Source organism: Acipenser ruthenus, chromosome 2 (assembly GCF_902713425.1).
Source record: "Acipenser ruthenus chromosome 2, fAciRut3.2 maternal haplotype, whole genome shotgun sequence".
NCBI lineage: Eukaryota > Metazoa > Chordata > Actinopteri > Acipenseriformes > Acipenseridae > Acipenser > Acipenser ruthenus.
The window spans coordinates 63,226,352-63,239,978 of record NC_081190.1 but is presented as its reverse complement, the minus strand read 5'-3'; the positions used below and the strand labels follow the sequence as shown (position 1 = coordinate 63,239,978).

The 13,627-nt window shown below is 39.1% G+C and overlaps 1 protein-coding gene across 6 annotated transcripts in view; it reads right to left on the bottom strand.

Annotated features, from left to right (window-relative positions):
- LOC117409509 (ankyrin repeat and SOCS box protein 5) overlaps window positions 1-13,627 on the bottom strand; it is a 75,501-nt gene that overhangs the window by 57,710 nt on the left and 4,164 nt on the right. Inside the window, exons 1-7 of one of the 6 annotated variants that reach the window (XR_009308433.1) lie at window positions 11,268-11,476; window positions 10,518-10,780; window positions 9,798-10,029; window positions 8,283-8,393; window positions 4,175-4,347; window positions 1,517-2,016; window positions 271-371 (exon numbers count right to left, since the gene is read on the bottom strand). Coding sequence is in view for 5 of the 6 variants with exons in the window: in XM_058998832.1 (XP_058854815.1) it covers window positions 1,467-2,016; window positions 4,175-4,347; window positions 8,283-8,393; window positions 9,798-9,917 (954 nt within the window). In the remaining variant the exon portion in view is untranslated. Of the gene's footprint in view, window positions 1-270; window positions 372-440; window positions 2,017-4,174; window positions 4,348-8,282; window positions 8,394-9,797; window positions 10,030-10,517; window positions 10,781-11,267; window positions 11,477-13,000; window positions 13,146-13,627 lie in introns of those variants that run through there. The other 5 variants (XM_058998832.1, XM_058998839.1, XM_058998842.1 and 2 more) reach the window with 5 other exon arrangements.

Genomic DNA, 13,627 nt, shown 5'->3' with positions numbered 1-13,627 from the left:
CAAACAAAATCTCAAATAAAGACCTCCACGAGAAGACCAAATCATCACAGATACAAAAAGAAGAAGACTGAGGTGTATAGGCCACGTACTCGGGATGGAACAAACCCATATCCAGAAGGTAGCTCTACAATGGATACCGCAAGGGAAAAGAAAATGAGGCACAGAAAGTTGCCTAAGATCAAGAGGTGGCAAGGGCTTGTTGCGTCCTTGTGTCCCTGGAGGGAAGAAGAGGGTTCACTGATTTGAAATCAGTTGTTGTACATACTGTACCTGAGAGGCAGTGAGGGTTTTGCTGTAGTAGTCTTGTGGCATTATGATTTTAACAACAGCCACCAGACTCCTTAAGAACTAAAAGTGCAATAGCTGCCAACCTGCAAGAGGAAACACACACACACCACATGACTCCACTGGAAGTGTGCTGCTAATATTCAGAAGAAAAGGGGGACACATAGGTGTGCCAAGCCACATGTTTACACATTTTAGGCCCTATTTTGAAAAATTCAGAGGAATAAATACATTTGATGTATGAAACTAGCAAGAAATTATGTAAATTATACACTTATTTGTATTTATTATTATTTTATTTCTTAGCAGACGCCCTTATCCAGAGTGACTTACAGTCGTAGACAAAAATACATTTCAAGAATCAGTACAAGTATTAATACAATTAAGAGCAAGATAAAATATAATCATTTCGGTTCTAGCAAGTACAAGTATATATGACAAAATACGATTCAATAACGGAACAGATAACAGTGTCAGTGATAGTTACATCAGGATATAATTAAATACAAAATACTACAGATTAAATGACACTCAACAGATTACAGTACTCTAGAGTACAGGGTTAAATGCAGTAAAATAGGGAGCAGATAAGAGCAAGTAAAGTGCATTTAAGGAAGAGTGATAAGTGTCCAGATGGAAAAGAGGAGTTTCTACAGGTGCTGTCTGAAGAGGTGAGTCTTGAGGAGACGCTGGAAGATGGTCAGGGACTGGCCATCGTATTATTTTTAATCTGCCTGAATATGGCCACTCGTGCTTTCCACCACAGTTGTCTTTACAGTTGTGTAGAATATTAAAGAACATATCTGGGCCAGTATATTTGTGATTCCAGAAAAAGATATATTGTACAGGGGAGGGATGAGTAGCTAAGAATACACAACACAGTTAACAACCACTAGGTGTCATAATTTCTCAAATATTTCTGAACTCAATAAATAAACACTGTTTGCATGTGTATTCTTATTGCTATTTATAATACAACAACACATTGCTCTAGTATAGTCTCCTGGCATAGCTACCTCCAATGAAAAATGTTAAACACCGGTAATGCTGCCATTACCTGTGGCACTGCTTACCGGTAATAGGCATTATTCTCTGTTTTAGAAAAGGATAAATTATGCTAGTCCACGTCCAAGAAGTACAAGAAAGTGTTTTTTTTTTTTTTTGGCAACACCTTTTACTACTTAACATGAGCGAATGGCATTAAGAACTTTCAATACAAAAGGTACAGTACCGGTTGAGGCCCGGCAGTAGCGGGGTTTGGGGTTTTGCCAGGAGAAGGCTACCAGAATGCGCTGCAGCTTTTGGACTGCGTCGGAGGTGGGCGAGGAGAAGTGCTTATTGCTGGTGAGGGTGCGGTGCAGGTCCTGCCTGATCTGCCGTGAGGCCGGGTGCTCCGACACCTCGCAGTGCTTCCTCAGCTCCTGGTAGCGATTGGGATTCCGCTTCCTATAGACCTGCGTCCGCGTCCTCACGATCCAGCGCCACACCTGCTCCCGGTACTCCACAGGGATCCCACACCGGATCAGGCCCTTCAGCTCCGGGGAGGGAGCCAGCTGGTCCAAGGGACGGCTGGCCAGGTAGTTAGCCCACCTGGTCCGCAAGGGCTTGTCCACCATCTCATTGTTGCGCAGGTTGTTGGAACGGATCTCCAGGGCCTGGATTTTGGCCAGGAGCTTCACGTCCTCTACTTCATAATCAGGAATGGTCTTGAATCCATAGTCGTCGTACTCACTGGGAAGGAACAGAAAGTTAAACAAGGATGTTGGTAACATGCAGTATTCACATATTCCCTAAATTATCATACAACATTGTATAGTAGGTGCATGGCTCCAGGTTTTTGTGATTTAGTTATGTGTAATGAACCTCTATGTTAAGTTGTACTGTTATATTTCTAATCAGTCCCCTCTGCCAGCGTATTCCTCCCCAACGCTGCAGGAGAGCATTGAGTTAGTTAGTTGAGTTGGAACAGCTGGCGGAGAGAGACAAAGGGAGAGAAGGGAGTGGGCTGAAGTTTGACGGTTATGAGGAGGTAAATGTGTTTGGAAGCCAGTACAAGAACCAGGAAAGGGTTATGTGTAAATGGTATGTGTGCCTGAAACTAACCTGCCTAGGGTTATGTATAAGGCCCTGTGTAAATCGAGATTTCACGAACTGCGCAGAAATTGCAAACTTAGCCCAATACCGTGATTTTTTCAATATTCTTATAATTATTATTTGTATTTCATACGATGGAGGTAAGCTATTCTGTATGTCCTGCAATGTTACTGCAAATCATCTCTTGACAGGCATTTAGATTCAAGTATTCACTGAAAGAGAAAGGCGGAAATCCAAGAAACCAAAAACGTGAACTTCCATGTTCCAAAAGTCCACTGAAAACCATGAAGCACGAAACACATTAAATTTTGACCTGACAGGGGTGTTTGTTTGCGCAAATATCCCTCTTGAAAAACTGGACAACCAAAAGTTACGTAATTTCTTCATACCGAGTGTAGCAAATGGTGGAGTGATTCCTTCATCAGCCCAGCTGAGACGTGAATACTTACCTCAAGTTGCTGACTATCACAAGCAGGAGATTATGGAATTAGTAAAACAGTCTGGTTGCTTGTCAATGGTCACTGACGAGTCGACTGATGCCCAATAGCAATATGTGTTTCACATTGTATTTGTTTTGCAGGGCCTAAATGGTGAACATGCATCTGACATAGAACTGAAAGCTGTCCTTGCAGATACACTTTACCTACAGGCTGTTAATGACAACACCGTTTCACAAGCTATTGTAAAGTGCTTGAATAACTTTGACGTTGATTTTGAAGATGTCGGTGCATTTAAATCAATCTATTTGCTGTATAAAAAAATAATAATAATCTGTACACAATTTATAAAATAGTTCTGTGCACAATCTGCAAAATACGACACTTTACCCGTGGTACTGCCTTGAATTAAAAACAAAAACAAAAAACACACACTATTTTCACAGGGCCTTATGTATGAACAAAGGATCCTGGAGTTTTCTAAATAAACTGTAGACTTGCTGCAGCCTCTGACTGCTTTTTGGGCATATATACACCTTCACTGCCTAACATCAACCCTTATATATGGTCCTGGAATTGCAGTGTTTATTGACGCACATTGCTCTTTATGTGGTTGGTTAGGGAGCAGTTCAATGTCAATCCAATCTTTGACCTTTCTTTTTGCCTGCTAAGGTGTGCAGTGGTATTGTGATGTGGATTACTATACAGTTAACAGCAAGCTCATTTCAGCTGCTTGCATCAATCGCTCGAACAGCAGAACAAACATTTTCTGTTCAATTTACAATCAATACTATTCAATCTGAGTTCCTGTGCAGCTGTTAAGACTACAGTAAACTCTACGAAAGGAATTTCTATAATATTGACAAAAACAAACTGAGAAAATAATCATGAAAAATAGGAATGCATATAATTCGCACTTCTGTTCTAAACAGACCATGCAACAAAACAAAAAGATTTTTTGTTTTGTTTTAAAGAAGTGACATAAACTATATATTTTTTTCAATTATTAAATTATCACATTAAAAGAGCAGGGCACATGACATAGAAAATCATAGACAGCAAAGCCCAGAAACTACTGGAAGTTCCAGCTCTTTTTTGGCTTTTCATTTGCGCACCTATTAGATCACAATTGCAACAAACCAACATTAACATTTTGATCCTTTGCTTGTTTTGGTATTTCATTTCGGGATATGAGGGTATTATATGAAAATGGAACTGGTGTAGCTTGCAATCACATCATCAGTTGAACAATAGAATTGCATTTTAAATATACTTAGTAACAAAAAAACAAGAAAGTAGCCGGGGGAAAAAAGTTTTCGCTGTGAAACCCCGGTATGGAAATGTCAGTACTGTCTTACCTGACAGGGTTGAGTTTAAAGACATCCTTCTTGTCTCCCTGCGGTGCGTCCTCAATGAGCCTTTTCACCATCTCCTGCTGACTGCTGTCCAGCCCTTTGCTCTCCTGCAGCCTGCGCAGCACGACCAGGTACTTGCTCTCAATCTGGCAGTTTTTGGCCTCCAGGTAGGCACACTGCAACACAAAAGAGAGGTTTAGGATTAAAACAAAACACAGCAGCTGGTGAAAGCAGTAACCCTCCCACAACCTCCCACTCATTTCCAAGATAGGGCAGTCCAAAGGCAGAGGGTTTCTACACCCTGTTACTTTTTAACTGGGTTGAACTTGTTTATTAAAATGTAAAAATGAACCTAGTACATTTCCAAATAACTAATTTTACAGTTCTGATGGAGCCATTCCAATTATAATCTTGCTTCTGCTCCTTAAATTAATTTTATTTAAAAATCCTCTTCGCTGCAGTGTTCACTTGTTCCCTTGTGCTGCTTATATTAATTACAAGACTGCTATTTCCTACAGTGCAATATGTGTGTCACCCGAGTGCTTATGGACACTGTGGCTGTGAAGGGTCATTTCTTTGAAAGTTAAACTGTTGTGTACAATACATGTGTTTTTTTTCGATTACGGTTCGGAAATCAAAGCGTTTATGTTTTTGGCAATTTTAGCAGTTTTAGCATAACCTGCAACTGAAATTATGTATATCTATTTATTTTTACAATTTTTGCTATTTGGTTCTTCTTTAAACCAGAGTCACCCTGGTATCAAATGTGATACCTATTAATTCAAGTGCTCCCAGAAATCCTGAAACAACTCTACTGTAGTACAATAGTTTTTCATGTCACAAAAATGGTCTGATCCTAAATATATCTAAAATAATTTAAAACCATTGCCAATCAGACCAGATAGATAAAACATCTAAATTTGCTGCAATCATACCAGCCAGTAGCTGTTTCATTGCACAGTGCACTCAGGGGGTATCACTATATGGAGCCATGACGCAGGCACTAGGACAGATCAAGCACTGATACAGAAACAGCTACAACTTGACCCACCCCAAAGAACACATTGGGGCCAACAAGATTAAACATTAATTTAATTTGCAAACCAGGCATTTGTGTTTTTGTGAACAGTGCCCTACATTCACAGCACTGTACTTGTATTTAGAATTCACTACATACAGTGCCTTGCGAAAGTATTCGGCCCCCTTGAACTTTGCGACCTTTTGCCACATTTCAGGCTTCAAACATAAAGATATGAAACTGTAATTTTTTGTGAAGAATCAGCAACAAGTGGGACACAATCGTGAAGTGGAACGAAATTTATTGGATATGTCAAACTTTAACAAATAAAAAACTGAAAAATTGGGCGTGCAAAATTATTCAGCCCCTTTACTTTCAGTGCAGCAAACTCTCTCCAGAAGTTCAGTGAGGATCTCTGAATGATCCAATGTTGACCTAAATGACTAATGATGATAAATAGAATCCACCTGTGTGTAATCAAGTCTCCGTATAAATGCACCTGCACTGTGATAGTCTCAGAGGTCCGTTTAAAGCGCAGAGAGCATCATGAAGAACAAGGAACACACCAGGCAGGTCCGAGATACTGTTGTGGAGAAGTTTAAAGCCGGATTTGGATACAAAAAGATTTCCCAAGCTTTAAACATCCCAAGGAGCACTGTGCAAGCGATAATATTGAAATGGAAGGAGTATCAGACCACTGCAAATCTACCAAGACCTGGCCGTCCCTCTAAACTTTCAGCTCATACAAGGAGAAGACTGATCAGAGATGCAGCCAAGAGGCCCATGATCACTCTGGATGAACTGCAGAGATCTACAGCTGAGGTGGGAGACTCTGTCCATAGGACAACAATCAGTCGTATACTGCACAAATCTGGCCTTTATGGAAGAGTGGCAAGAAGAAAGCCATTTCTTAAAGATATCCATAAAAAGTGTCGTTTACAGTTTGCCACAAGCCACCTGGGAGACACACCAAACATGTGGAAGAAGGTGCTCTGGTCAGATGAAACCAAAATCGAACTTTTTGGCAACAATGCAAAACGTTATGTTTGGCGTAAAAGCAACACAGCTCATCACCCTGAACACACCATCCCCACTGTCAAACATGGTGGTGGCAGCATCATGGTTTGGGCCTGCTTTTCTTCAGCAGGGACAGGGAAGATGGTTAAAATTGATGGGAAGATGGATGGAGCCAAATACAGGACCATTCTGGAAGAAAACCTGATGGAGTCTGCAAAAGACCTGAGACTGGGACGGAGATTTGTCTTCCAACAAGACAATGATCCAAAACATAAAGCAAAATCTACAATGGAATGGTTCACAAATAAACATATCCAGGTGTTAGAATGGCCAAGTCAAAGTCCAGACCTGAATCCAATCGAGAATCTGTGGAAAGAACTGAAAACTGCTGTTCACAAATGCTCTCCATCCAACCTCACTGAGCTCGAGCTGTTTTGCAAGGAGGAATGGGCAAAAATTTCAGTCTCTCGACGTGCAAAACTGATAGAGACATACCCCAAGCGACTTACAGCTGTAATCGCAGCAAAAGGTGGCGCTACAAAGTATTAACTTAAGGGGGCTGAATAATTTTGCACGCCCAATTTCAGTTTTTTATTTGTTAAAAAAGTTTGAAATATCCAATAAATTTCATTCCACTTCATGATTGTGTCCCACTTGTTGTTGATTCTTCACAAAAAATTACAGTTTCATATCTTTATGTTTGAAGCCTGAAATGTGGCAAAAGGTCGCAAAGTTCAAGGGGGCCGAATACTTTCGCAAGGCACTGTATGTTTCCAATTTGCTTTCTGCATCTAGAGGAGACCTAGATTTGGAGATGAAAGGGAAACACCCCAATCAGTCTGATCTGTTCATTCTGGGAGACTGGAGCTGGCTCAGTTGCTAACTTCTCTGTGGTTTTAATTAGTAATGCATGAACACACCCGAGGTTGCCGACCAGGCTAACAGCCAGCCATTCAGAACTACTATGACAGTCAACTAAGAAGAAGAAACAAGGAGTGAAACCTAGCAGAAGTACAAAGAAAATTATAAAAATAAGGGAAGTACAGTATAAAATGAAAAAAGAAACCACAAATTACTAAAGAGAAACATAACAGAGGAAGTATCTCTGCAAAAAAAGCAAATAATTGACCAAAAATACTGACTGCCTATGTCTTTATTTATGCAGATACTAGACTACAATAACAAGGTAAGAAGGTATGTGGAGGAGTGGTTAGGGCTCTGGATTCTTGACCCGAGGGTCATGGGTTCAATCCCAGGTGGGGAACACTGCTGCTGTACCCTTGAGCAAGGTACTTTACCTCGATTGCTCGTATAAATGTATAACTGTATAAATGGGTAATTGTATGTAAAAATAATGTGATATCTTGTAACAATTGTAAGTCGCCCTAGATAAGGGTGTCTGCTAAGAAATAAATAATAATAAAAGTATATTAATAAACATGGTAAACCCAGGTAAATTATTATAAATGCATTGTATAACCATGGGAAAAGCATGGGTAAAACTGCAGAAATACTGTGGTTAAACAGGAAGCCAAAGGAATGCTTTAAACTTTTAAAAAGTTACCAGGATGTGAAAATGATACAAAGTGAATCTAAAGTTGTTTTTTTTATTTTGTTTTGTTTTTTGCGTTAGACTGTGTAAGAATAGTGCCCAGTAGGTCACCAGCTTGCGTCACTACATTAGAACCACTTGCAATCCATGTGTCACTAAGCAGTTTGCTTTATCATAATGTACCAGCATGCTAGTTGTTCTTTAATTTACTTTGGCTTCTTAGTGCAGACAGAGATGTCTCTAGGTGAAATCACAGATCTCATTGTGATTTTGTGGTTAAAGCTATGAGAAAAAAGAAATAAATGAAACTCATTACTATTACTATTAATCTGGGGCCTACGCTATAAAAGCTGAAAATAAGATGTTTAGTATTAAATAAAGTCACTTATATATTAGCCTTACACAGTGACGATACTGCATTAAAGACTTGTAGGTAAGGATAATATATTTTTTGAACATATATGTTTTTTCACAATGGTTAAATGGGTACAGATCTGTCACACAGCAAGCTGTAAAGCACATACCTTCATCAGGAGGCCCTTCTCCTCTTCTGAACTGTTCCTCCACAGCTTAGTAAGCTTGTAGATTTCAGAGCTGAGGAACTTGTTTTGCATCTTGTGCGCCTCTATATCGTCCTAGTAAACACAGTAAAAGAATAAAATCAGAACACAATCTGTGGTTAAATTTAAAACATTTCTACTGTGAGCTCTACTTATTAAGAGCACAGGTTTGACCTAGTCCTGACTGATCACTGCTTTTCTTTGCTTTCATAATTGTACTCATTTGTACCCTATAAAACACTGTTTGAAAATCGCTGGGATACGTAAAAAAAAAAGTGTGGCTAACTAATGTCAATTAATACACTGTACAAAAACAATATACTTGTTTTGTTCTAATAACAAAGAAATAGAAGAAAAAAAATGCTAAAACGGCTAAAAAAAAAAATAGGCCAACTGATCACGTGTCTGGAATTATTATTTGACTTTATATTAGGTGATTTAAGTTTTGCTAATAAGCAGATAACTGGTCTCCTAACTTTTATCAGAGAGCAGTGTACCCCCTCATGCCTAGTAGCCTGGGGTTACACAGGGATCTTTTTTTTTTTATATACAGTATGTTTATGTTATTATAATCATTTTTGCTGTTCATTGTAACATCACATCAACACTATGCAAGCCTGACCTATACAGTACAAAATCACAGTAACGTGATACAAAGTACGGTCGAACCTGTCGTATCTGATCCTGTAAGATATGACACCATCATTACCCAATGGACCTGTGCCATGTGTGACTTACATATGCTGTTACCAACTGAATGGTACTGATGGAAACTGACCAATGCACATTTTATTATGGGTCTAAAACAGTAAATTCAGCTCTTAGCAAGACAGAATTTGTACACGCTGTCACTTCACATAACTGCCCAGTTTAACCATAGTAAATAAAAGAAAAGGATTCATAAAATTACTGTACTGTTTATGTCTCAGGTTAACACACACAATGTAAAAAAACCTGTCAGATTACTTTGGTATACACTGAGAAAGCACGTTAAGAACCGTTTGGAATGCTGTTTTGTAAACTGAGAAATACTGTACTTCAGTGCTTGTGCAGTCATTTTCACAGATTTTTTTGTATAGTATACATGCTGTGTCGTACTTTGGTGTTTTAGGCACACTGATGTACCTGACGTTGTTCATTTATAATGCCCCGACATTAATAAAGAAACTACAATATACTAAAACGACTTCCTCTGAGATACAATATTAGTATATATTCGCTGGACCCCTGGACCGGTTCTGCTATAAATGAATCATTCTTAGACTGGAGTGGCAAACAGTAATTGTGTCTCTGCTCCAATGCTAATAAAAGCTAGTTAAGATGTCATGTTTGTAATGCTTATTGGATGCAGAGAAGGTGCAGAATACCGTATGTGACAGCCCAGCAGTGAAAACATGGATCAGTTACTTTACTGCTTTTTCACATCATGCAGGATTACATGGTGGTCAAACAAAACCAAAAAAAAGAGTGTGGTTTTACCTGTGTTTCTTGAAACAAGAGTTGACGTACTTCCCATGGCTGTAATGTAAAAGTAACTTTTAAAATAACCTTGAGGTGCTCAATCTTCTCCTGCAGCCTGCAGAAGGTCTCTGTGCCCATGGAGTTGGCTACGGTACGCTGGGCGCTTCCTCGTTTGTAACTGAAGAAACTGAAGGAGCTGAAAGGACTGTAGGTGCTGGGGGTGTCAGAGGTACAGGCGGTGCTGGAGGTGCTAGGAAATAGAGCAAGCAAAGAAAGCATTTGAAATGCATGAATATTTATTTAATATATATATATATATATATATATATTTTTTTTTTTTTTTCTTAAACTTGCTGGTTCTTTATTTTATTCTGGAGCCACCTACCTGACAATATACCCTTCATAATCATTAAACAAAAAAAAGAAAATAATGATTATTTCTGGAATTCAAATTTGTTACACACAAAAATCATCATAGAACCCATAGTACCGATGTTAATTCTAGGGTGCCTAGCCAAAACTACAATTTGCTGCAAAAGAAAATAGTTGTTAAAAAGAGCTGTTGTTTTCAATGAAAGGTGAAATTGTGAGCTTTCAAGTGAGTTTTCTAGAAATTTCTTTAAAAAAGGCTTTATTGACACTCATTCTTGATCTTATTAACAAGCTTTACTCCTGCATGGTTCACCTTTTAGGAACAGGAAACCTCTGCACATTTATAACAGCAGAAAGAGTTCTTACCCTGCATGAGAAGAATGTAATAGTTTCAGAGCCACTGTGGTGGTCCCCGCATTGAACTGATCCAGACATGAACTAAGCAGAGACACAGACTTTGCAGGGCAGTTTCCTGTCAACTGAAGGACGCACCTGTTGTTTCCCCCAGTATCTGTGTCACAGGATCCTCACAGGGACAGTCTTGCGACTGCTGAATCTTGTCAAAGTTGAACACACTCCGCCTCAGATCCTGAGCTGGCTTGTTTCCACAGATATTGAGGACTGTGTTCCTGTAAGGGCAAGGCAGGGGAAACACAAACTGACTTCTGAAGGCAAAGTACAGAGAAAACGAAACTAAATGCATAGAAACAAACACACACACACACACACACACACAAACTAAAGTAGTACACAACAAATAACAAAATCCAGAGCTCAACTGGTTGCTTCTCTTGCTTACAGGCAGCTGCCTGGATAGGGCTGACTAGTTTACATAACAGGTTTGAATAACTTCTGTAAATTTTCAAATACAAAATGACCTTAGGATAAAAGCACATGTTGCTTCCCACTAGTGAAAACTTTGCTGTTATTAAATAGAAGACAAGGAATATATTTTGGTTACAAAATATTTGGTGCTAGCAAATCATGAGCAACTGACATTGCCCTAGCCATTGCTGTGATTTTGGTACTTAAACTGTACGTAAGAGAGCCATTTAATTCAGTGTGTTTTCCCATTAAGAGGCACATAAAAAACAAGGTATGCAGGTAGTGTCTTACTGTATCTCTGTGATGGGGTGCTTGAGGGAGAGCTTTTGCAGTGCATTTTGTTGCCAGGGTCTGGCAGACAGGCTGCGGCTTCTCCGACTAGGCCCTTGGGGGTCTTTACTGCTGGGAGGAAGTCCTCTGTCCTTCCTGAAAAAGAGCACAAGCATCTCAACTGCCCATCCCTTCAAACAAAGTACACATTTCATACATATTCATTTATCATGTGGAAATGCCATTCTAATGTACTGCAATACATTTGTACTTACTTGCTGGACTTCATGGAGTAAATATAATTAAATGATTAGATATACAAATGTATTATTTGGTTCCGTTCTCCGTATTTCCAAAAACTGTAGATATATGTATGTTTTAGTGAAATGAAAATGTCCTTCCCTGCACCTTTTGCTTGGGAAAGTTTCTGGCAACATTAGAGAGTCTCACTCACAACAGCTGTCAGAAACGGTGTTTGCGGGCTGTGTTGTTTAAGCTGCTGTCTTAAGAAAGTACAGGTTAAAAGTATACGTCATTCTTATACCAGAAGACAAGAGTCAGCTGTAAATACTGGGTCTATTTTATTATACATACGGAGGTGCATATACATCTTGCCAGCTTTAAACCTGTATACAGTACCTAGTCTAAAACAGCACCAGATCTAAAATACTGTAAGTCTACTGGGTGTTGTTAATAAAGAGTTCAGTGGTATTTAAATCTGGTGTTGTTAAGACATTTTTACAGCTTGTCTTGTGAGTAGTTTGGACAGGCAAAAGGACTGTAAAATATAAAAATTGACAATTTTATTATCACGGCAGTAAATTGAGAAATAAATAAAACAGCATTGGGAGGGAGCAATATTAACCCAATTTGGTTAACCTGAATCCAAGTATGAACCAAGTATTTCATTAACATACATTCCCCACCATGACTGTAAATTCATGACCATGACATAAGCATTATGAAATGGCAATGCAGTTTCCTGAAAAGTCCCAAGACATGAATGGACGCACAATAAATATTGCCACAGAATGTGTACACCTAGTTTAACCAAAATTAGACAGGTGTGACATACAGATGGACAGATGAACAGCCAGAGTCACCTCCACACAACGCTGTTGTTATAAAAATGGAAACAAGGCAGAAGATAACATCACAAAGTGAATCCCTGTCTCGTTACCATGTTTGTGTTCTCAGCAACTAAGCCTGCTTCAAGGCTTCAAGCACAACAGAGCCGGTGAGTCATCGGCAGAAATGAGACTGTCTCACTGTGAACAGTCTCAGCATGGGTATGGGGCAGAATTGAAATCACCCTTTTGTCATTTTGAGTTCTTTCCACCACACAGCACCAACAGTCTCCTGTATGATCATCATTTTTGATTGTTTGAATTCATTAAAGATATCTGACACCAGACACAATAAACAAAGTCCTGGTACTTTTGTTACCTCACCTAATTAAAGCATTGCATTTCTTGCTTCACATTACACCTCATAAAAATATCTTAGATATAATTACAATAAAGGGACAAACATGAAAAAATATGTGGTGGTTACAAGAGTATAGCAACACTTTGTAAGCGTTTAGAATAAATAATTTAAATTGGGTTATTCCGGTTCAGCTGTTTTGTTTTGCATGCACACAACACCTACCCTGGAACCCTTTTCTCCATCAGATCACAAACTGAAGAACCCCACCCCACACACAATTTGGTTGAGCTGAGCTAGAATTAAAACTGGGCTGTCAGTGAGCTTACCTTCCCAAGGTGCAGAAGGCAGCTGGCAGAGCTGTGTGGAGGTAGTGGAGGGCTCTGCAGGTATTTTCACCAGGCTGGTATTGTGCTGCCACCGTTTTATTTGCAGCTGCTGCAACCAATACAGCATGGCTTGGCTGTTTAATGCCTGTAAAACAAAAACAAAACAAACTAGATGGTAACTTTACAAGTTGTGGGGCTTGCTTTATTGGGAAAAGTGGTCAAAGTAGCTGATTTGTGTCAAAAGTCACATTGTTTACTAATTGTCTCATGCTTAGAATGTGCTAGAATTTGAAATTTCTCAAAGTTCTATGACAGTTAATTCAACAGTGGGAAGTAGCCTACTGAAAGAAGTTGATGCGGTTACTAAAACAGCTGTACCTCTTGATTGGTAGACGCCATTCCTGTTTTGATTTCATATTTGAATAGCTGAGAAGTAGAGGAAGATTTCATTTGCTCTAAGTAGTTGTCTAACTTGTTGGGAAAGTGGTCAAAATGGCAGTTTATAAAAAGTTAGAGAACATTTTAGTTGGTGCGGTTACTAAAACAGGTGTACCTCTTGATTGGTAAAAGTTATTTCTGTTTTGATTTCAGATTTGAATAGCAGAGAAGTAGAGGAAGATTCCATAT